At 41.5% G+C, this 25,803-nt stretch overlaps 1 protein-coding gene across 2 annotated transcripts in view; it reads right to left on the bottom strand.

The window, feature by feature from the left end:
• The window catches only part of LOC122687096 (ATP-binding cassette sub-family C member 4-like), an 860,243-nt gene that overhangs the window by 43,308 nt on the left and 791,132 nt on the right, over window positions 1-25,803 (bottom strand). For both annotated transcript variants that reach the window (XM_043892534.1, XM_043892535.1), the window contains 5 exons: window positions 16,677-16,827; window positions 12,028-12,147; window positions 10,763-10,873; window positions 8,613-8,713; window positions 6,810-7,001 (listed from right to left, as the gene is read on the bottom strand). In XM_043892534.1, coding sequence (XP_043748469.1) covers window positions 6,810-7,001; window positions 8,613-8,713; window positions 10,763-10,873; window positions 12,028-12,147; window positions 16,677-16,827 — 675 coding nt within the window. The remainder of the gene's footprint in view (window positions 1-6,809; window positions 7,002-8,612; window positions 8,714-10,762; window positions 10,874-12,027; window positions 12,148-16,676; window positions 16,828-25,803) is intronic.

Here is a 25,803-nt window from a genome sequence, read left to right as displayed (position 1 = left end):
TAGAACCCGGGAACCACGGCTCTGAGCCCACGTGCCACAACTAATGAAGCCCTCACGCACTATAGCCCATGCTCTTAACAAGAGAAGACACCACAGTGAGAAGCCCACATGTGACAACTAGAGAAAAGCCCGAGCAGCAACAGAGACCCAGCACAGCCAAAAATAAATAAATAAAATTATAAAGACACTTGAAGAAAATCTTCTGTTATTTGCTTTGCAATGGCCCCTTTCTGTTTTTCCAACCAGGTTGTTCTCTAACGATGACACAACTTGTTAGACACTTTCACCTGGATCTCTCTTCACACATCAAACTCAACATAATCAACACTCAAGGCCCCACACAAAACAACCGCTTCATCCATCTTCCCCACTTTACTCTCCTTACATCTTTCCCAGGTTCATAGTGTTTAAAAAACAAATTAAAATAAACTCTTTTCTTAATCATAATCAGTGCAAATGAATTTGAAAAGTAAATAAATACTAGCTATAGCCCAGCACTCTGAAAAAAATATTCTTAAAATGGTTTTACTTTCTAGGCTTCTGTATGTGTTCTTTTTGTTGTTGTTGTATTTCTTTTTGTATATGTTCTTAAAGATACAAGTTCACATATTTAAACAAAATGGGATTAATATGAACATACTGTTATATGTATGTTCATTTTGTATTTCATAAAAAAATATTTATTTTAATGGTTGCATAATATTATAGTACATGTGAGCATTTATTTAACTAATCCTCTCCTGCTGGATATTTAGGCAACATCAAATAGTTAGCTATTATAAATAACCCTGTGTTAAATATCCCTGAAGCTAAATCTTTGAAAACAACATTAATCATTTCCTTCAAAAAAAATCTCAGATGTGGAATTGCTGAGAGTCATGTATGAACCTCTTGGAAAGCAAGGAGATCAAAGCAGTAAATCCTAAAGGAAATCAATCTCAAATATTCATTGGAAGGACTGATGTTGAAGCTTTATTATTTGGCTACTTGACACAAAGAGCCAATTCACTGGAAAAGACCCTGATGCTGGGAAAGATTGAAGGCAGGAGGAGAAGGGGATGACAGAGGATGAGATGGCTGGATGGCATCACTGATACAATGAACTTGAACTTGGGCAAACTCCAGGAGATGGTGAGGGATAGAGAAACCTGGTGTATCTCAGTCTGTGGGGTCATGAAGAGTTGAACATGACTAGGTGACTGAACAACAAAAAAATATGAACTTTTCAGAGGAAGCTGTTAAGCTGTTAATGTGCCCTCCAGAAGTATGATACCAGTTTCTACTACCACCCATATCCCTGCATGTTCACAAATCCAGGTGTTTTAGCTTTGTTTTAATCAACACCAACTTTTTCCAAGAAGTGGAATCACTTTCCCAGGATGTCTTGCTGGAGGCATAACAGCTCCTGGCTCCCTGCCCCCTGCACCTGCCCACTCTGGTCCATGTGCTCTCACTTCTCAGATTAAACTCCTGAATGCCAGCTCAGCACCCAACACTTCACCCCAGGATGTCTCTTCTACAAAACTGTCCTCTCTAACCTCTCCATCCTTGATGTACATGAGTCTGCTTCCTTGGCATCACTAGGTAGTTGTGAGGGTTGAATGTAAAAATGTGTGTTACACACTTGGCATTTCATTTTCTGGATGCTTTTTTTTGCAGGTGTCTAGTTTTTCATTCACTGGATCAGGGCATCATGCTTTTGCTTATGCTGGCCTTACCTCCCAGAATGCCTTTCACATGCATTTCCACCTTCTGAAACCCTAAACACTAAGTCAGTCTCACATGTCTAATTCCTTGGAAATGCTCTCCCTGTCCCCTAATATGGACTTGTTCCAACTCTAACAGAAGTTATGTCAGTTTTTATAAACATCTATAAAAACTGTGATCTCCTTTTAGCTTACAAAGCTAATATAGCCATTTTCTTGTTTCTTCAACCAGACTGTTTATGCTGACATCAGGATCTGTATTGGACTTGACTTTTTCTTATTTGTATTACCTGTGGTGTCCTGAGACAAAGATTTCCATGGGAGCTGAGATTTTTAACTCAGGCCAGAGAAATTTATGGAAAAGCTATTACCAAATTATTTATGTATAGGATATATCAGACAGAGACAGACACAGCAGATGGATCCTACAGCCATAAATACAACTTCAAATGGCCAACACCTTATTCTCATGGGACAGACAACACCTTCCACAGCACAAGTGGTTATGGCCATTTTATGCCCTATGAAAATGATGACCATTTTTTGTCCATGCATTTACTCTGGGTGCTTTATATGCCTTATCTTTAAGTTGTACATAAACCCTACAGGTTACAATCTATCACTTCCATTTTGTGTAAGAAAAGATTGAGGCTTAGATGAATTAGCCTATCTAAATATCACAGCCCATAATTAGCAGGATGGGACTCAAATTCACATCTGTTGGCCTCTTTTCCATCTGCTGATGGGCTTCCTTATCCCCTGGATGACCTGACACCTGTCTCTGTGTAGCTAGAACAGAGAAAGTAGGTATAGTTTCAGTTAAAGGAACAGGCCTACCATAGAGATCTTATGTTCAGAGCATTAAAGCATGCTGTGGACACAGGCATATATGCGGTGAGTGAGAGCAAAGAAGGTACCTGAGGGCAGATGGACCAGCTGTCAGGAGGAAGAACCAGCACCCACAGCCTGATTGAGAAAGAAACCCGCATAAGTGGGACACATGGTGCCTGGGGAACAGGCTAAACAGACCTTGTGCCCTGTTTGGGGCAGCAAGACTCATTTTTGATCCCATCAGGTGGTGAAAGAGCCACATATACACTGCTGCATTGGACTCTCTCCTACTCCAGGTCCAGGCAGGGCTGAGCCTGTAGGAAATTCCTCCAGTCCCTGCATGAGGCTGGTGTGGAAAAGGACAGATAGCAGGATGAAAACTGCCTGTAATGAAGACAGACTCCACTGGAAAGATGCAAAGAAAAGCAGTGGAATCACACAGAATTAGATTATAATGTAAAGGTGCAATTTATAGAGCATCAGTTCAGTTCAGTCACTCAGTCATGTCCGACTCTTTGTGACCCTATGGACTGCAATGCACCAGGCTTCCCTGTCCATCACCAACTCCCGGAGCTTACTCAAGCTCATGTCCATTGAGTCAGTGATACCATTCACCCATCTCATAAAAGCATAAACGTAAGTAAATCTAGTGGCACAGAACATTCTAGAGCCTCTTGTTCAGTCACAGCAGAGATTTGGGAATTCTTGAGTTCAATTTCAAACTGTCAAAGGACATTTCTTAGGAATCACAGGTCATCATTCATCAAAAACTGCCCATGGGAGAGAAAGGTGGAGGTCATGTTCAGATACTAGGCTGTCAAGAGGTCTAGGTGAGCCTGAGACTCTGCATTTCTAAGAAGCTCCAGGAGAGGCAGTTGCTGCTCGCCCTGGCGCCACCGTCTGAGTCACAGGAAACTAGGAGCCAGCAGGAGAATGGGAGCAATCTGGGAGTGAGGGGAGCGGCTTTTAAGAAAATATTACTTAAAAGAAGGAAAAAATGTAGGAAACTAATATTTTTGCACATTACAGCATGGTCTACTAAGCATCTGTAAACATGTATGATCCAAATAATAGCTGTAAGAAGAAAGAAAGCAAAATCAATCTACCTCGAGAGCGGGAAAGTATTTTGTTGCCCGGGATTCTCTAAAATGTTCAAATCAACCACAAAATCCTCTAAATGAAAAATGCAGCCCATGTTCAGACTCTAACCAGGAAGTCTAGGGTCCTATTTACCTCATGTTGGCTTTTATGTTTGGCTGTGCTGGGTCCTGCTTGCCTTGCACGAGCTGTCTCTAGTTGTGACGATGGGGGCTGCTCCTGCAGTGCACGGGCCTCTCCCTGAGGGGCTTCTGCTGATGCTGAGCAAAGACTTCAGGAGCTGTGGCACGGGGGCTCAGTAGCTGTGGTGCAGGGCTTAGCTGCTCTGTGGCGGGTGGACTCTTCAGACCAGGGATTGAACCAGTGCCGCCTGCATTGGCAGGCAAATTCTTATCCACTGCACCACCAGGGGAATCCTGGTTCTTTATTTTCACTTGCTATTTCTTTTGTGATTAAAATCATGCATAGTACCTACTATACTTTCCTATTGACTCTAACTTCTAGAAATCAGGACAGAAAAGGAAATGAGGGAAAGAGAATAAAGCCCCACTTCTGCTGGGCTGGCTCACTCCCATGTCGCCTGCCCCCAACACCCCCCCACCCTCCACCCCTGACAACAGCTTCTCTTAATCAAATCCAATACCAAAGGGGTATCCTGGAGTGACAGGGGCTGGGACAGGTGAGCAGGACAGGGAACCTGGGATATACACAGGGGAGTGAAATCAATTCATGAACACACTGCCTGGGTATCATTTCCAAACAGAAATGAAGCTAACAGCGATACTGAGAGTGAACCAAGGCACAGATCAAAAGTCAAGTTACTGAAGTTGTTAATTCAGTCTCCAAACTTAATTTTCCCTCAAACACTTTAGAATCTCAATGATCTTATGATTTACAGGTTTTAAGAAGGAAGAATAAGAATAAGAATCTGTTATGTTCCTAAGTTGTACTATAGAGTTTCTTAGATAATTCATATTTTATGGCTTTGGAGAAAATTTAAGACAAGTGCAGGTTAACAGAAGTATATTTACAACAGAATATCTAACAGACACATTGTCTAAGAGTAAGTTAACATCACATACAGTGCTCTCAGGGATAAGATTATATCAAGAGCTGTGATTAATATTTTCCTAACACAGCAGTTCACCTTTTTCCTGACCTACAGTGGAACTGGAAATAATGAGGACCAGTTTTTGCCCTGTGACTAACTGAAGCTGCTCCCTGGGTAACATTCTGGCATTAAGTTGAATATTCTTTTATGTTACACGGGTTTCATTCATTAAATTATAGCTATTTTCCACTAGATGGGTCTGTGGGGTGATAAGAGTTTTAAAGAGCAGTTCTTTCAGTTAATTATGGAGTTGTCATGTGTGTGTATGTGTGTGTGTGTGTGTGTGTGTGTGTGTTGGTTCCTGCTTGCTCACACCTGTGTAACGCACTCATCCTCACAACCAGCAGTCCCTCAGCACCCTCTCTGTGCCTTGCAGAATGCTACTTTCTGGGAACAAATATGAAAACAAGATGCTCCCTGATTTTAAAAAGCCTCAAGGTACTATGAGATACAGATCTCAATTATAGAGCATGCCACAGGTACTATCTTTTATTTTAATTACAATAAAATACACATAACCTAAAATTTAATTATTTAACCATTTTTAAGTGGACAGTTTGGTGTTAAGTACATTCACATTGTTGTGCAACCAGGCTTGAGAATTTTTTTCTGCCTTGTAAAACTGAAATTCTTACCATTAAACAAACAACTCCCCACTTCCCCTCCCGGAGTCCCTGGAGACCACCATCCTACTTCCTGTTTTCTTGAATTGGGCTACTCTCAGAACCTCACATAAGTGAAATCAGAGTATTCATTCCTTTTGTGTCTGCTTATTTCATTTAGCAAGATGTCATCAAGGTTTATCCACAGGTCAGAACTTTCTTCCTTTTTAAGGCCAAATAATACTTCATTGTAAGGATTTAGTTCCTTCCAACTTTTGGCTGCTATAAACATAGGTGTATAAACACTATCTTTATAAGACACTAAGGAAAAACTGAGGGTCTCAAAGATGCATTAGAGTTGACTCAGAAAATGAGGAGATTTTCACCATCCAGATGACAGAGGACCTGGGTCTCTGAGGTTGAGGGGCAGCATGTGCACTGTGAACAGGGAGGATGTGGTGCTTTGGGAGAAACTACATACAATCCGAGTGCAGGGGGGTGTGTATATCAGACAAATTGGCTGCAGAGGGAGGTGGGGAAGAGCTTCCTACCACCTTGTCTGTTCTGGTTTAGTCTCTTCTTCAAGATTCTGTCCTAATCCCAGCTGAAGGCCTCAAACTGAGTGTGGAAGGAACATCACCAGCAAACATGGATGCTGACAGGTCCAGGTCACAAGCCTCTCTCACAAGTCCAGGTCACAGGTCAGGTCACAAGGCTTTGTATGAACCACATGGATCTTCTCTGTTCCCATCAAATTGCTTTTGACTTTGAGCCAATCTCTAGACCTTGCGTCCATCTGATACCATGATTCCTCATTCCTGACTGGGTCATTATTCAGACTCTTCTCTGGTGGACACAAGCTCACCCCACAGCCCCTGCTGGAGTGGACTTGAGGCTATGCTATGGTTCCAGCAGCAGCTCACCCAACCCAGTAAGGATCAGATCTGTACTAAAGAAAGCAGCAGTCTGTGGGGGGAGGGCAGGGGGATGGCAGCTCAGTGTGGGTAAGTGGAGGACAAGGCTACAGGAAGGCCTAAGGGACGGAGAAGAAGGCTGCAACCAGAGGGCACCATGGGAGAAAGAGAAGATTTCAGAAATACAAACAAGAAAAGATGGAAAGGAATGAGACATTGGAGAGTTAGGGCCAAGAAGACAAGGCTGACGTCCCAGACTCTGTATGAGTAATCAGGTGTCACATATAGTGTCCTGAGTCAGGTTAAGATGAAGCCAGGGATCCCAGGGCCCATCAACCATCATGAGGGAGCTCACAACACAGGGAAAAAATGTCCTGGTATCCCCATTCCATGGTCAGTTTCCAGGAAAGATTCACCTACAATGTCACTGATCTAATCTGCATCCATTAGGAACAGAGTCCCCCTGACACACTGACAAAGAAGCCAAGAGCAAATGTGGTGCTAAATTTTTAGCTGGATTTTAAAAAGGCAAATGGCTTAAACTAACCTTTTGTCCTGAGTAAATATCTGCATACATGTTCCTCAACACCAGAGGCCCATCCGACTTATGCCTGAAGTTCACATAATTAAAGGAAATCACTCCTTTGTTGGGCCAGGATGGCGGTGGACGATACTCAAGTTCCCAGGGTGCTTCTTTCACAAGATCTGTGTATTCAATCACCCTTTCTACCGAAATCATCTGAAACATATATGACATCTCATGAGTTAGTATCAGAGGGTCTTGTTTACGGATGGTCAGAGATTGTAAATGAAACCTTCTGCTTTTATATGGTTCAGAACATCCCAGGTCTCAGCATCCACAAAGGATAGAAGTAGGAGTCTGATGAGGCCTTGGATGATTTGAAAACTTGTTCATCATCTTCAACACTTTTACATATGACTACTTTCTTAAATTTTATATTAAAGTTAAAAAATTAAAGAAATGCATGGTAAAATTTTATTGATCCTCCTTTCACATCTGAATTAAAAAAAATAATTTTTTCAAAGAAAATAATACTTATGGACACCAATTAGTAATGTGTGGCTACAGAAGGGCCACGTGTTATAGATGAAAAGAACTGGATGGTCATCAAACTTCATTTTAATAATCAGTCATTTTCTACTCTGTTATCAGCTTCCCTGATAGCCTAGTTGGTAAAGAATCTGCCTGCGATGCAGGAGACCCTAGTTCGATTCCTGGTTGGGAAGTTCCCCTGAAGAAGGGATAGACTACCCACTCCAGTATTCCTGGGCTTGCCTTGTGGCTCAGCTGGTAAAGAATCCTCCTGTAATGAGGGTGACCTGGGTTTGATCCCTGGGTTGAGAAGATCCCCTGGAGAAGGGAAAGGCTACCCATTCCAGTATTATGGCCTGGAGAATTCCATGGACTCTATAGTCCATGGGGTCACAAAGAGTTGGACACGACTGAGAGACTTTCACTACTGCTACTCTGTTACAAGAAAGAAATGGAAATTTTTCATTTTTATTGTTTTTCTCCATTTAGGAAAAGGTACAAATATAAAAGTGAATAATTTACACATTGATTAAGGTCTTCTAAACAACCATGACTCCACACCTTAGAAAGCACACTCTGAGAGGGAGCCTATCCTACCAGGAAGAACGACCACCAGCAAATTCGGTGCTCAACACACACAGGAATAAATGATAAAATGGGGGAGGGGTGAAGGAACATAGTAATTAAATAAACCTCAAAATACTGGATTATTTTCTTTTTACCAAAAGTGAGGAATTACTCATTAGGAAACAAATACAAAGAAGCTGCTAAGAAATTAGCTTATATTGTCTCCAGAATTTCAGAACCTCCCTCCTACAGAGAGATTTATTGTATTTGAAGACAGTTTGTGATGAATACAAAACCTTCTGACATGGCATACACATGACTGAGAAAAACATGCATTTATTTTATTTTACATTTAAGCACATGGAAAGTTAGCATGAAAGTTGCTCAGTCATGCCCAACTCTTTGCAACCCCATGGACTCTAGCCTGCCAGGCTCCTCTGTCCATGGGAATTCCCAGGCACGAATACTGGGGTGGGTAGTCATTCTCTTCTCAAGGGGATCTTCCCAACCCATGGATCGAACCTGAGTCTCCTGTGGCTCCTGCATTGCAGGAGGATTCTTTATCATCTGAGCCACCAGGGAAGCCCTTAAGAAGATGGAGGAGAATGTAAAAAAACATTGTAAAATGATATCAAAATAACAGTTTTATTATTTTATATAAGAATTGCTTTTATGTCATATAACAGCAAGGAGACTTAAAAACGCTAAGAACAAAAAGATAAACATCACCATGTTCTCAACTTCCACACTTTGCCTGACGCACCACTGGAACATACTGGTAAGTGTGATGGTGAGCGACAGGACCAGGCCAACATGCCCAGCATCCAACGCTAAATGAGGAAGAAGAATAATAAAGTCAGTCTACTTCTCAACCCCTCACATAGTTCCTTCTGTCACTCTACAAAGAAGACTCCTTTATTTTTATGATTTTTATTGGAGTAATAGTTGATTTACAAAGTTGCATTAGTTTCAGGAGTACCGTAAAGTGAATTAGCCAGACATATATGTAATCTGCTCTTTTAAAGTTATTTTCTCACATACATCATTACTGAGTATTAAATAGAGTTCCCTATGCTATACAGTAGGTCTTTTTTAGTTATTTATTTTATATATAGTGTGAGAAGACTCCTTTATAATATTTAAATCATTTGCATGTAATGACAGTATTACTCATAATATTACTTCTGTTGTATGAGACATAATAAAACCACTATGAGGGACTTTCCTGGTGATCCAATAGCTAAGACTCCAAGCTCCCAATGCAGGAGGTCTGGGTTCGATCCCTGGTCAGGGAACTAGATAGACTCCACATGTCACAACTAAGAGTTCACATGCTGCAACTAAAGTCCTGCCTATTACAACTAAGACTGAAGATCCTGCATTCCCCAACTAAGACCCAGTACAGCCAAGTAAATAAGTAAATTTTTTAAAATACTATGAATTTAGAAAGAACTAACAAAGTTTTTAGACGACAGAGGATTTGATGGTTGGATAGCATCACCGACTCAATGGACATGAGTTTGAGTAAACTCTGGGAGTTGGCAATGGACAGGGAGGCCTGGCGTGCTGCAGTCCATGGGGTCACAAAAAGTCAGACACGACTGAGTGATTGAACTGAACTGAACTAAACAAAGTTGTTGTTCAGTCACTAAGTCATGTCTGACTCTGTGTCACCATGGACTGCAGCACATCAGGCTCCCCTGTCCTTCGTTATCTCCCGGAGTTTGCTCAAACTCCTATAATTCCAAAAGATACATCCACCCTTATGTTCATTTCAGCACTATTTACAATAGCCAGGACATGGACGCAATCTAAATGTCCATCAACAGAGCAATGGATAAGGAAGATGCGTTATCATACATATCGTGGAATATTACCCAGCCGTAACCAAGGGTGAAATAATACCATTTGCAGCAACATGGCTGGACCTAGAGATTTTCATACTGAGTGAAGTAAGTCAGACAGAGAAAAACAGAATTTGATATTGCTTATATATGGAATATAACAAAAGGCTACAAATGAACTTATCTACAAAACTGAAGTAGAGTAATAGATGTAGAAAATAAACTTATGGTTAACGGGATAAGGGAAGGAAGGGATAAATTGGAAGACTGGGACTAATGCATACATACTACTATATATAAAATATTAAAATAGATAACAAATAAGAAGCTACTGTAAAGTACAGAGAACTCGGTCATGACCTACATGGGAAAGAACCTAAGAAAGAGTGGATACATGTATATGTATAGCAGATTGACTTTGCATACATTGTAAACTAAGACAACAGTGTAAATGAACTATACCCCAATACAACTTAAAATAAAAGTGAAAGAATGGTCCAAGTGAGCCAAAGAAGGGGCCCAAGGCACCACAGGTCTGCTGGAATAGGATCGTTCATACCTGGTCTTTGCTCCTAAAGATTCCGAAAGTCAAAAACAGAAATTCTTTTCTAAAAGACAATTCATTTGAAGTATTAATCAAAATGCAAATTACTAAAAAAATACATGCACCCCCATGTTCATGGGGTATGGAAAAAGAATCTTTAAAAAAGTGGATATATGTATAACAGATTCACTTGGCTATACACCAAGTATATACACATTGTAAATCAACCATATGCCAATCAATTTTTTTTAAAAATGGCCTCTAAAAGGACCTACTATAAATAAATAAGTAAATGAAAAAAAAAAAGATAAAAGTTTTCATCAATACACAAATGACTCCACATGGACACACTGTGAAGTCACATACTGCAGGCACTTTAATACAATTCATTGGAACCAAAGAGTATATATTAGACAAGATGACAAGAGTTTAATAACTACAAACAAAGCTAGAAGTGTAAACATACCACAAGTATTCATATCTGTACTTACTTTCTACCAGGATCAGGGCCCCAAAAGCAATAACAGTGACAAAGATGGCACAGATGACATCCAGATACACAGCGAGCCATCGGGACGTCATCAAAAGCAGGAACCAAGCCTCTGGATTTGTGAATCATAATAAGTGTAATATATAAGCAGAAAAACCATGTTAGCTCTATTGTTAGCTCTCATGAGGGAGAGCATTTTCTCAGTTGAGCTACAGAAGATTTTACGCAGGTAGGACAGCAAAGTTACACACCCAAAGAACCTGAAGATTCCAGAAAACTAGGTTCTAACACAAGACAATGTATGGGACACACAGGAATCAGTCCAGGAAGCATGCATTAGAAACTTCAACCCACAGGTTATCAACAGAAATACGATCACAAGAAGGAAGATGGAAAATCGTCTCATCGGTGCATTTCCTGCAGTGCTGGGCCTCAACCTGAAGATCATCCTCTCACAGGGTCGACTGCTCCCAGCTCTCTGACAGCAGACAGCACAGCTCACACTGTTTCTAGCACCTTCTGCCCTCACTACAGGGCCCTGTGGTGTTTATTCTTAGGAGCCAGTGTCTATATGACCATCAGCTAACATGATATGCATATGACTTTCAAAATGCCATTTTTATCTTCAAAATACAATAATTATTGGAAAGTTTGGCTTGAATTTTATAGACTTGGAGGAAATTCTGAATTTTCTACCTAGGGAAAAATTTTCACTGATAAAAACATAATCAAGTGGGTGGCAAATAAGGTCATTATTTCCTCGATCACATCTGTCACCCTCCACGCTCTGAAAAGAGTCAGGAAACCGCAGCCTGGAGGGTGAGAACAGCCACCACCTGGTTGTTTTACTGGAACACAGCTACAGCCATTTTATGATGTATTATCTTTGCCTGTCTTTTTGCCACAAAAGCAAAGGTGAGTAGTTGCAAGAGACACAGTATAGCCCACAGAGCCTACATTATTTTCTATCTGGATCTTTGCAAAAAAGAAAAGTTTGCTGACTCTTGCCCTAAAGAGACAGAAGTCCAGAGGGCACAGTGACACAAGGAAAATGCGAGCCAGTCAGGGGAGTAATGCAGGGGATGATGGGGAAGAAGGGAGCACTGAGGGGATGCTGAGAGGAAGGGGTGGGGGAGGCTGGTGTGCAGAGGAGGATGTTGAGGTGACACAGAGAGAGGTGCGGGCCAGCCAGGCCACCTGAGAGGGAGTCAGCCTCAGAAGGCAGCATATCCCATCCTTAGAAATCATTTCCAGAAGCTTACAGACCTGAGTGCAAATCCTGGTGTGCATCAAACAGCTCCTGAAACTTCTGTTCAGCTTTGTACGCCCGGATGGTCCAGAGTCCCCGGAGAGAAGATGCTAAGTGGGAAAATACCGGGCTCCGTGCTGGGGAAGCAGAGACAGAGAAAGTCAGGGAGGCTGGATGCAAAGAAACCCATTGTCTCCCGGGCTCTGTGGTCACATGTCCTTCCCAAAGGGAATCCTCCATGTGACTTACAAACTCCTGCTCACACCACACTTCACTTTAATAACCTGAGAATAAAAGATTCTCTTTGAAACTATCTTTGATCAAATTCAAATCATAGCTAGATTTAGATAAAGAAATTCTTGTTCTTTCATCAAGATCCTCTCAAACATACCTCCCTCCGAATTTTTCTGGCATCTCACCAGGTGGAAATTGTTCACAATTTTTAAAAATTATATTGAAGTATAGTTGATTTACAATAATGTACTAGTTTCAGGTATGTAATATAGTCACTTAGTTAATTTTTTTTGGATTATATTCCATTACAGGTTATTACAAGATACTGAATAAAATTCCCTGTGCTTTACAATAAATCCTTGTTATCTATTTGACACATTAATAGCAGTGTGTCTATTAATCCCATACTTCTAATTTGTTCTTCCCTCTCTCCCAATTCCCTTTGGCAACTGTAAGTTTGTTTTCTATGTCTCTGAGTCTATTTCTATTTTGTGTACAGATTCATTTGTATTATTTTTAGATTCCATGTATAAGTGATATCATATTTATCTTTCTCTGACTTACTTTACTAATAATAATATTCCCTAAGTCCATCAATGCTGTTGCAAATGGTAATATTTCATTCTGTTTCATGGGTAATTACTGTTCACTAATTTTTGAATCAGTAGCATTTTATAATTTAATTCCTCATTAGAGTCCTCACCACACTGATTTTGATGAGCTACCTGTGGGCCGTCTCCTCCTTGGATGAGTAACCTAAGGACTGGGATAGAGTCAGTACATCCCCAACCCTGGACCAGACCCAGACCCAGGACAGGGGGAGACGAGTAAGGGGAATGGACAGTCTACCGTCTCCTCCATCTAGGGACTCCCCTGCACCTGCACCAGGAGTCCCTGTGTGATCACGGAGCACCTGGTACTGCACCGCCCTTGTGCCCACAGGACCCAGCAGACGAGGAGTCTTTGAATAGTCTTGATTTCTGCTCCGGGAACCTGATGGATGTTTTTATAATTGTCTGCTAGATACCTGTCCTAGTGTTCGGAGGTCACTGCGGCATGGGACACTCACATCAATCTTTTAGAATCTGACAGTGGCCTTAGTGGCCATTCTCTTTTGAGTGACTTCATGTGGTTTGGGGTCTGGTGTCACATGACTGGTCGTTCATTTCCTGCCATCTTCTCTAAGAGCACACTGATCTTGAGCTCCAGGGTCAGGCTCCTGCCTGTCAGGGAACAGGTGGGCTGCAGGCTGCTCAGCAGGGAGGACCACTTATGGTTTTCATTCCCCACCATGAACGAGGCTGCAACTTGCTGTTGTCAGGGGCACATAGTGAGCCTGTGACCTTTGTCTGGGATGAGTGATAACTTGTGCTGTATCAGCAGGAAATACTGACGTCACCTTGTTACCTGTGCGTCTCCTAGAGAAGACCTGTTAGTACAGCTAGGTTGTTTACAGGAAGTTAGTAATGCATCTTACAGGAGGCTACAGAGATTTTATAAAATGATGGGGAAAGAATCAAGGGTGACACTCCAAACTGTTCTCAGGTCCTCACTCCTTAGTCCAGGATCTGACTGCCTGTCTGGTACAGTTCAGTCAGTACCGACGTGCACCCGGGAACTGCATGTTTGGAGGGGTTGAGGTACGAATAGGTAAAGACACAGAACCTCCTCTTGGGTTTAGTGTCCCCAGTTCCAAAAGGAAGGAGAAGGCTTCCTCCTATGAGACACTGAGGCTCATAAAGGATGGGAAGCCCTGGGCTGGGGGAGGACAGCCTGGCCTAGGGGCCGGGTGACTGTCCACTCAGCCTTAGGATGAGATGGTTGTATGGTATCACCAACTCAATGGACATGAGTTTGAGCAAACTCTAGGAGATGGTGAAGGACAGGGAAGCCTGCCATGCTGCAGTCCATAGGGTCAAAGAGTCGGACATGACTGAGGGACTGAACACCCCCCCCCCCCCACCACCACCTAGACAGAGAACACAAACATTCTAGTCAACTGGCAACCACATGTGATTATCTGAGGTGTGCAGGATGGGGTACCTGGATTAAATGTATTGTCTAACTTGTTTCAGCCTACTAGGTGCAAAAAATCCAAATATTCCACAGTGATAGTGCCAGAGTTCTCAGACTCTCCAGATCAAATATTGAGAAAATCCTATACTGCTTCATGACAAAAGCCTCAGGAGGAGCCCTTCTTGCCACTTCCATATGAATGGGAAATGGCCCTTGCCCCAGGCAAAAATTCTGTCAAATATTCTTTCTGGAACAACCCCTCTCTCAATTTGCCAAAGACCTGCTTTGCAACAAGACTGTTGAATGACTCCATTTCATGAGTGGCCTCAAACCATAAAACGTCTGAAGCCCTGTCTACACAGAAGACTGGATGGAGCTCATCACTTCCTCTTCTGCCTCCCCAGGTCCTACCATCCTACTGAGCCATACAGGTAGAACGTCACACACACCTGGAATCTACTGCTCTCCATCCATCCAAACACCTCACCAAACTCAACCTCACAGGAGGTTAGCTGCTTCTCTTGATGAGTGAAAATGTCTTCTACAGACTTAATGAAACTGATAATCATTATCCTTTTTGCAGAAAAAGATAAGTACCTCAAGTGTTTGTTATTAAAAATAAAACATACAAATGCCACAGTAAAAAAAACTCCTCTGACTGGATGAACTGAGATTTTTTTTCCATTTAGTAGATATAGAGAAGCATGAGACTCTATATGTGTCTGTCCTTGGCTTGGTTTCTAGAAGGTTAAGTTGGTATTAATTTGCAATAATTATTCACAGTTGAGGTCTCTGATGCAAGCGTATTCTCTCCTTACTTTTTGGCTGTTGTTTTATAATGTTAAAAAATATATAACAATCTATTTTCCTTATTTTTATTTTAATATTGATGAACTGTCTACATTAATAAGAGAGAAATTTGACTATTTCATCATCTGTGATTACCTGTAGAATAGACTAATTAATCAAAAATGTGTTCCCCATTATTCTGTTTTTTTAGCTGCACCCCACAGGATCTGGTTTCCCAACCAGGGACTGAAGTGGTGGCCCCTGTAGTAGAAGCACAGAATCTTACCCACAGGACCACCAGGGACATCTTTGTTCCCCATTATTCTAAAACTAGGAAGGTGAATGGAGTAATCAACTAAATGCATGCTGAACAGATACCCCTCCTGAGTTCTCCTAGGGGATTATTTTCAGCATCATTTATATGAATAGCTTTTGAAAAAGGGGTACATAGTATGGTGTCACCCCAAATCCTGACAATGACAAAGAGCAAACCTGAGAATAACAGGACTTATCTTTTCAATAGGGCTTCCCTGGTGGCTTAGACATTAAAGAGTCCACCAGTGATACAGGAGACCTGGCTTCAATCCCTGGGTCAGGAAGGTCCTCTGGAGAAGGGAACAGCTACCCACTCCAGTGTTCTTGCCTGGGGAATTCCAAGGACAGAAGAGCCTGGTGGGCTACAGTCCATGTGGTTGCAAAGAGTCAGACATGACTGAGTGACTAATAGACATCATTTCAATACTTTTAACAACTGCAACTTACTAGAACATGTGAAAGAATGTATTTTTCAAATATATCACTTCTGACATATATTTCCTGAGATCTCCTTTCCTTTTCCTCATCTTTTCCTTTCCTTGTCATTTCTGGTAACTTTCAGTTCAGTTCAGTTGCTCAGTCCTGTCCGACTCTTTGTAATGCCATGGGACTGCAACACGCCAGGCCTCCCTGCCCATCACCAACTCCCAGAGTTTTGATAAACTCATGTCCATTGAGCCGGTGATGCCATCCAACCATCTTATCCTCTTCTCCTGCCTTCAATCTTTCCCAGCATCAGGGTCTTTTCAAATGAGTCAGCTCTTTGCATCAGGTGGCCAAAGTATGGGAGTTTCAGCTTCAACATCAGTCCTTCCAATGAACACCTAGGAGTGACCTCTTTCAGGATGGCCTGGTTGAATTTCTTTGCAGTCCAAGGGACTCTCAAGAGTCTTCTCCAACATGACAGTTCAAAGGCACCAATTCTTCAGTGCTCAGCTTTCTTTTGAAGAAAAATTCTCTATTTTCCTTCTACAATAGTTCCAACATGATGAAATACTTTCAAGAATAGTATTAACCGAGTGGATACTCTGTGTTAGGAAGTATGTCGTGAACAAGACAGAAATGGTCCCTGTCCTCATGGTGCTCACATCTGTCCTCCTTTGGCTAAAATGCAAAGTGCAGCTGACACACCGCCAGCTCCATTTGCCTTAAGGGCCAAACCTACCCTCAGGGGCCATAACTTTCAATCACCTAATGTTAACAGTGAGAAATTCCACAGAACAGTCTGCAGGGTTTCAGAGGTCTGGTTAATTGCAGTATGAGTGGAAGACAGACTGCACTACCATCCCAACCTGACAGCCCTGGTACTCACTTGTACATTCCAGGCGTTTTACATCTCGTGACGTCTCTAAGAAATATCGCCTAAGAAAAAAGAAACTGATGCCAAACGGAATCACAGGTATAGCAGTCCAAGGAATTGCAGCCACCATCACGACCACCACACCAATCACAAGTAGAAATGTCTGAAATAGCGAAAATACAGAGGACTTCATGTCAAGGATACTTTTCAAAGATAAATTTTATTGATTTGTTAGGATTAAACTCCTTTCCTTGAAACTTGTTGAAACAGCAGGGAATGCTTTCTCTTCCAAAAAAATAAAATTATAGGTGGTCCTCATGATATTTATTGCATGCACCAAACACTCTGATAAGAACTTTCTAGGTATCAGCTCTTGTGACACACTCAGCAGCCCTTTGAGGCAGGCATTACTGCTTTTAACAGAGGAGACTATTTGAGGCTCAGAGAGAAGGAGCTGCATCTCAAGCCATCAGGAGTCAGCAGGTGTTACTAGAGAGATGAGTGAGCATGTATCAAAGATGAGGAATCCAGACGCCTCAGCTATCCATGTAGGGATAAAGAAGTGGTTAATTACAAATTCAGTGTAACATATCTAGTATCAGTATTATCTAATTTTACAAATGGAGACAGTGAGGCACAGGGAGAGGAAAAGCAACTTGATGGAGACTGCAAAGCCTGAGTCACGGAGCTGGGAAGCCCATGTCATGAGCCATTATGACATGTTTAAGCTTGCCCCCAACTTACAGCCAACTTTCTATCATTATACTAAGTATTTAAAATGCCCATTCCAAAGGTTAATAATTATAACAACACCAGATTCCATTTACAATGTGTGTACTGTGTGTAAGGCCCTGTGCTGAGTTCCATGAACATTCTCTTAATCATCACATTATCCCCTGAGATGATATTCTCTTGGGAAATGATCTTGGTCTAAAAAAGACAGCAGGTAGAATAGAAAATGAAATCACTGGTTGATGCTGATTTAAGCATCCATCTTTATCAGGAAAAGCATGATACCCTGGAGGACAGTATCAGACAATAAGAATGCAATCAACATTTAGTGTCTGCCTGCTATGAAAGTGGGGTGAGGTGGTAGGGACTTGCAGATTCACCCAGTCTGGGCCAAGGCCTCTGAAGTTTATGATCTCAGGTGGATACAAATCCATGGTGATCTGCAGAGCGTGCTGGGGAAACACAGGGAAGAATACCTGAATATTTTTAGACAATTGTAAGACTTATGACTGATTTCATAGGCTTGTTTAACAAATAGAAAGAATGGCATGAATGACTTGCAGGCAGTAATCATAGCTGATGGAAATTTTGACCAAAAAGGAGCTGGGATGAGAAGGTTGAGATGCTTGTCTGAGTTTACACTGGCTGTTCTTTACAGATAAGAAATATGAAGTTGGGAGGGTAAGTGGTTGTCCTAAAGTTTCCCAGGAAGGTATTGCTTATCCTAGAGAAAGAGAGGAGGAACAGTTTGTACTCAGGGAATCCCAGAGTCACATTGCAGGCAGGAGGAACAAACAACCAGAACGGTGACTCTGTGGCCAGGAGCCCATGGGAACCAAACTGCATGATCTGGATGGAGACCCATGTGCTTTTCCTGTTTCTCCCCACCTCTGCTGTGCTATCAAAAGAAAACTCAGAGTGAAGACGATGGAATTCTGAAGGAATAAATTCTAATCATAAGTGGAGAAAACTAGGGCTGTCTGACCTCCCTCCAATTAGATCTACAGAAAACAATTTCTTACAGCCACTGATTTGACTGTGCATCCCACTATACTACAACCTTCATGTTCATGGGGAGGGGTCCTTCCAGCTCCTTCTATGTCTAGCCTTTAGGTCACTTGTCTTGCCATTGTTGTTTGGAAAAAAAAAAAAAACTACTAAAATGTCAATTATAAAAAAAATCCAAATTACTGGTTTTTAGCAGAGTTGCATCATTTGATAGACAACATTTATCTGTTTCAATAATCTGGCTCTCCCCAGGTGGCTTCCCTGGTGGATCAGTCATTATAGAATATGACTGCTATACAGGAGACCCAGGTTTGATCCCTGGGTCAGGAAGTTTCATTGGAGAAGGAAATGGCAACCTGCTCCAGCATTCTTGCCTGGAACATCCCATGGACAGAGGAACCTGGAAGGCTAGAGTCCATGGGGTCAAAAAAAATCAGACAAGATTGAGTGACTAAACCACTCCAAAAAATAAAAAAAATAAACCACTCCAGGTGAGGGCCTTTTATGCCTAACCCAGCCTGTCAAGTAAGCTGGGAAGCAGAGGTAAGATCAAAATGAAGGGTTCCATGGAAGCTATGCCAATGCTTTTTCCTTAGGTACCCACTGAAGACCCATTACTAATGCTCTCAGAAAATCTGGAGCTAGGTTCAGATTTCATGGCCCTAAATTCTAAAGCAATTCAAAGAGGATGTATCCAACAGTTTTATTACACACACACACACATACACACACACACACACACACACAAAGCATACTGGTTCCCCTGGTGACTCAGATGGTAAAGAATCCGTCTGTAATGCAGGAGACCCAGGTTTGATCCCTGGGTTTGGAAGATCCCCTGGAGAAGGGACTGGCAACCCACTCCAATATTCTTGCCTGGAGAATTCCATGGACAGAAGAGCCTGGCAGGCTACATTCCATGGGGTCCCAAAGAGTTGGACATGACTGAGCACTTTTCCTCTCATATGTATATACATTCGTGAATCTTTTATTGCCAGCCATCTTAAACCCTTTATAGAAGTTTGTAGAAGATGAAAATAATATCTAAGAAAAAGTCAACATCTAAAGAAGGAAACAAAAGATCCTAGTGTACAATAAACACACAATAAACCCCTTCCTTGAAGCCAACCTCATTTCTTTCTCCTACATTCCCAGGAATTCCAAAAAGCCCAATTCAAGCTACACACACAATTCTTCCCACCTAGTTGGGTTTCAGGCCCATCTGATGGATCACAGCACCATGGCCTGTGCTTCTGCACCTCTGTCACACTATGGAACAGAGACAGTGATGGGTATATAGAAAGAAGCATACTGACCCAGAAGCAAGTGACCCAAGTCCTGATGCCTCCCAAATAAGGAGAATCATTATTTTTATATATTTCCCTTTTGGAGCACACCATTTGGGAAATTCTATCCAAAGTCAATGAATCCACAGAACAAAAAAAAAAAAAAAAAAATCTTAGATGAACTCTTTCACTTGAGAGAAAATCGTGATTTTTCACAATTCAGAAAAATTCTTTAGTTTGCAGAGAATGATCGCCTATACCTGGAGGAGAAATTCTATTTGCCCAATATTGTGGTGAGATAGGGCTTCCCTGGTGGTTCAGATGGTAAAGAATCCACCTGCAATACAAGAGAACTGGGTTGATCCCTGGGTTGGGAAGATCTCCTGGAGGAGGGCATGGCAACCCTCTCCAGTATTACTGCCTGGAGAATCCCCATGGAAAGAGGAGCCTGGCTGGCTACAGTCCATGAGGTTGCAGAGTCAGACAGAGTTAGACACAGAGTTAGGCACACAAACTTAACACAAACCAAGGGGCAGTGAAGTCTTCACAGAAGCATATAGAGCAGCTCACACGTCTCAGGAAGTTTAGAGATTGGCTCTGGTTCTCAAAACCCTCCTTCATCACCTCTGCTTCTCCTTTGATATCACCCAACCCATTTCAGTTCAGTTCAGTCACTCGGTCATGTCTGACTCTTCGCAACTCCATAGACTGCAGCACGCAAGGCCTCCCTGTCCATCACCAACACCCGGAGTTTACTCAAACTCATGTCCATCGAGTTGGTGATGCCATCCAACCATCTCATCCTCTGTTGTTCCCTTCTCCTCCTGCCTTCAATCTTTCCCAACATCAGAGTCTTTTAAATGAGTCAGTTCTTCGCAACAGGTGGTCAAAATATTGGAGTTTTAGCTTCAGCATCAGTCCTTCCAAAGAACACTCAGGACTGATCTCCTTTAGGATGGACTGGTTGGATCTTCTTGTAAACCAAGGGACTCTCAAGAGTCTTCTCCAACACCACAGTTCAAAAGCATCAATTCTTCAGCACTCAGCTTTCTTTATAGTCCAACTCTCACATCCATACATTTTGTTGGCAAAGTAATGTCTCTGCTTTTCAATATGCTGTCTAGGTTGGTCATAACGTTTCTTCCGAGGAGCAAGCGTCTTTTAATTTCAAGGCTGCAATCACCATCTGCAGTGATTTTAGAGCCCAAAAAATTAGTCAGTCACTGTTTCCAATATTTCCCCATCTATTTGCCAGAAAGTGATGGAACCAGATGCCATGATCTTAGTTTTCTGAATGTTGAGCTTTAAGCCAACTTTTTCACTCTCCTCTTTCACTTTCATCAAGAGGCTTTTTAGTTCTTCTTCACTTTCTGCAACAGGGGTGGTGTCATCTGCATATCTGAGGTTATTGATATCTCTCCTGGCAATCTTGATTCCAGCTGGTGCTTCATCCAGTCCAGCATTTCTCATGATGTACTCTGCATATAAATTAAAAAAGCAGGGTGACAATATACAGCCTTGACGTACTCCTTTTCCTATTTGGAACCAGTCTGTTGTTCCATGTCCAGTTCCAACTGTTGCTTCCTGACCTGCATACAGGTTTCTCAAGAGGCATGTCAGGTGGTCTGGTATTACCATCTCTTTCTGAATTTTCCACACTTTATTTTGATCCACACAGTCAAAGGCTTTGGCATAGTCAATAAAGGAGAAGTAGATATTTTTCTGGGACTCTCTTGCTTTTTTGATGATCCAGTGGATGTTGGCAATTTGATCTCTGGTTCCTCTGCCTTTTCTAAATCCAGCTACTTAAACATCTGGGAGTTTACAGTTCATGTATTGCTGAAGCCTGGCTTGGAAAATTTTGAGCATTACTTTACTAGCATGTGAGATGAGTGCAACTGTGCATTAGTTTGAACATTCTTTGGGACTGGAATGAAAACTGACCTTTTCCAGTCCTGTGGCCACTGCTGAGGTTTCTAATTTTGCTGTCATATTGAGTGCAACACTTTCACAGCATCATCTTTTAGGATTTGAAATAGCTCAACTGGAATTCCATCACATCCACTAGCTTTGCTTGTAGTGATGCTTCCTAAGGCCCACTTGACTCCACATTCCAGGATGTCTGACTCTAGGTGAGTGATTACACCATCATGATTAACTGGGTCATGAAGATCTTTTTTATACAGTTCTTCTGTGTATTCTTGCCACCTCTTCTTAATATCTTCTGCTTCTGTTAAGTCCATACCATTTGTCCTTTATTGATCTCATCTTTGCATGAAATGTTCCCTTGGTATGTCTAATTTTCTTGAAGAGATCTCTAGTCTTACCCATTCTGTTGTTTTCCTCTATTTCTTTCCACTGATCACTGAGAAATGCTTTCTTATCTCTCCTTGTTATTCTTTGGAACTCTCCATTCAAATGGGTATATCTTTCCTTTTCTCGTTTGCTTTTCACTTCTCTTCTTTTCACAGCTAATTGTAAGGCCTCCTCAGACAGCCATTTTGCTTTTTTGCATTTCTTTTTCTTGGGGATGGTCTTGATCCCTGTCTCCTATACAATGTCACAAACCTCTGTCCATAGTTCATCAGGCACTCTATCAGATCTAGTCCCTTAAATCTATTTCTTACTTCCATTGTATAATCGTAAGGGATTTGATCTAGGTCATACCTGAATGGTCAGTGGTTTTCCCTACTTTCTTCAATTTAAGTCTGAATTTGGCAATAACGAGTTCATGATTTGAGCCACAGTCAGCTCCTAGTCTTGTTTTTGCTGACTGTACAGAGCTTCTCCATCTTTGACTGCAAAGAATATAATCAACCTAACTCTGGTGTTGGCTATCTGCTGATGTCCATGTGTAGAGTCATCTCTTGTGTTGCTGAAAGTGGGTGTTTGCTCTGACCAGTGTGTTCTCTTGGCGAAATTCTATTAGCATTTGCTCTGTTTCATTCTGTACTCCAAGGCCAAATTTGCTTGTTACTTCAGGTGTTTCTTGACTTCCTATTTTTGCATTCCAGTCTCCTATAATGAAAAGGACATCTTTTTTGGGTGTTAGTTCTAAAAGGTCTTGTAGGTCTTCATAGAACCATTCAACTTTAGTTTCTTCAGCATTACTGGTCGGGGCATAGACTTGGATTACTGTGATATTAAATGGTTTTCCTTGGAAATGAACAGAGATCATTCTGTCATTTTTGAGACTGCATCCAAGTACTGCATTTCAGACTCATTTGTTGAATATGAGGCCTACTCCATTTCTTCTAAGGGATTCTTGTCCACAGTAGTAGATGTAATGATCATCTGAGTTAAATTCACTCATTTCAGTCCATTTTAGTTTGCTGATTCCTAAAATGTTGATGTTCACTCTTGCCATCTCCTGTTTGACCACTTCCAATTTGCCTTGATTCATGGACCTAACATTCCAGGTTCCTGTGCAATATTGCTCTTTACAGCATCGGACCTTGCTTCTATCACCAGTCATATCCAAAACTGTGTGTTGTTTTTGGTTTGGCTCTGTCTCTTCATTCTTTCTGGAGTTATTTTTCCACTGATCTCCAGTAGCATATTGGGCACCTACAGGCCTGGGGAGTTCATCTTTCAGTGTCCTATCTTTTTGCCTGGACTTCCCTTGTGGCTCAGCTGGTAAAGAACCCATTTAACTCTGTTAAATTGCAACATTATAAAACATTGGTGAGTCTTATCTATATGCTGCTGCTGCTGCTGCTAAGTCGCTTCAGTCATGTCCAACTCTGTGTGCCCCCAAAGACAGCAGCCCACCAGGCTCTGCTGTCCCTGGGATTCTCCAGGCAAGAACACTGGAGTGGGTTGCCATTTCCTACTTCAATGCAAGAAAGTGAAAAGTGAAAGTGAAATCGTTCAGTCACATCCGACTCTTAGTGACCCCATGGACTGCAGCCCACCAGGCTCCTCCGTCCATGGGAGATTCCAGGCAAAAGTACTGAAGTGGGGTGCCATTGCCTTCTCCAATCTATATGATGAGATCTATACAGACCCTGGATTTCCTTGGTGACTTAGATGTTAAAGAATCTGCAATGCAGGAGACCCAAGTTTGATCCCTGGGTCAGGAAGGTCTCCTGTAAAAGAGATTGGCACCCTACTCCATTATTCTTGCCTGGAGAATTACATGGACAGAGGAGGTTGGCAGTCTAGCCCATTAGATTGCAAAGAACTGGACACAGCTGAGCGACTAACAAGTGCACACACACATACAAAGCCTAAGACTAAGCTTTTCTAAACCTGCCCTTTGCTTGGGATACATTAATCACATTCTTCATCCCTCATTTGGCTGCCTTGGATATTTTCACAACCACGTAAGCTCTGGGACTTGGGTATCCTTCAATTCACTCCCAACTGAGAGTTACAGCTAACTCCACTGAAGTGTGGATGGTGGGGTTTGGTTCACAGTTTGTTAACCACCACAACAAGCTTTAGGTTTATTTCCTCCTCCATGTTTAGTATATCTCATTGATCAATAGCTTCCTTTCCTCTTTTGTCAGGGTTCAACCTTATTACAAACTTTAAGTCTGGAATCCACTTATTTTCTAATTTAACAAAGTACACCTTTAAAAGAAGAGCACTATAAAAGTGTATCAGAGGGAAGCTACTCAACATTCTATGATAACCTATATGAGAAAAGAATCTAAAAAAGAATGAATACATGTATATGTATAACTGAATCATTGTGCTGTACAGCTGAAATAAACACAACATTGTAAAACAACTATATTCCCAAAAAATTGTATTTAAAAAAATATTAAAAGTCTTTAAAAAAGCTAAAAGTCAAGGTTTTGAGATCCATCTTATAAATAAACAAACAGCATATTAAATTATGTAGAAGAATGAAAATAAGAAGAAAAAAAAAAAAGACTCTTGAGAGTCCCTGGGACAGGAAAGAGATCAACCCAGTAAGTTCCAAAGGAAATCAACGCTGATTACTCATGGGAAAGACTGGATGCTGAAGCTCCGATACTTTGGCTGCCTGATGCAAAGAGCTGACTCATTGGAAAAGACCCTGATGCTGGGAAAGACTGAAGGGAGTAGGAGAAGGGAGGGACTGAGGATGAAATGGTTGGATTGCATCATCAACTCAATGGACATGAGTTTGAGCAAACTCTGGGAGATAGTGAAGGACAGGCAAGCCTGGGGTGCTGCAGTCCATGAGGCTGCAAAAAGTCAGACACAACTAAGCAACTAATGACAAAAGACCCAAATGAAAAAGAAAGCTAACTTCTAAGCAGAAAAATCAACAAATACAAAGCGTAGTTCTTTGAAATCACCACAAAATGCAAAAGAAAAAAAAAGGGGGGGGGCGTTTACCATTACATGAATCAAAAGAGGATAATACAAAAGATTGGGCTTCCCTGGCGGCTTAGATGGTAAAGAATCTGCTTGCAATATGGGAGACCCAGGTTTGAGCCCTGGGTTGGGATGATCTCCTAGCAAAGGAAATGGCAACCTATTCCAGTATTCTTACCTGGAGAATCTCATGGACAGAGGAGCCTGACAGGCTACAATCCACGGGGTTTTAAAGAGTCAGACATGACTGAGGAACTAACACTTTAGCTTTCACTTTAATACAAAAGATATCATGAGCATTACAAAGAGAATATAATAAACACCATGCAGATCAATTTTTAAATTTTAATGTAAAGGTCAAATGTCTTTAAAAATGACATACAAAAATAACATAATGACATAGAAAATCTGGATAATTGCATATTGATTTAAGAATTTGAATCCTTTATTTTATTTTACTCTATTTTATTGTTTTGGACATACCGTGCAGCTTGTGGGATCTTAGTTTTCCTACCATCAATCGAACCCAGGCCCACAGCAGTGAAAGTACCAAGTCGCAACCACTGGACCACCAGGGAATTCCCTGAATACATAATTTTTAAATTTTCCACAGAAAAGACTTTAAGTTTAGAAGGCTTCACAAAAACATTGTGCAGAAAAGTTTTACCAAACTTTTCCAGGGTACATGAGTCCAGCAATATCATGATATTAAAACAAGATAAAGACATTAAAGGAAGGAAAAATTTTATAAACCAAACTGTCTTGGGATATTAAACACATACCAATGAACTGAATCTAGCAAT

Source organism: Cervus elaphus, chromosome 30, assembly GCF_910594005.1.
Source record: "Cervus elaphus chromosome 30, mCerEla1.1, whole genome shotgun sequence".
Classification (NCBI taxonomy): Eukaryota; Metazoa; Chordata; class Mammalia; order Artiodactyla; family Cervidae; genus Cervus; species Cervus elaphus.
The sequence above is the reverse complement of the archived record's forward strand: the minus strand, read 5'-3'. Positions and strand labels throughout refer to the sequence as shown.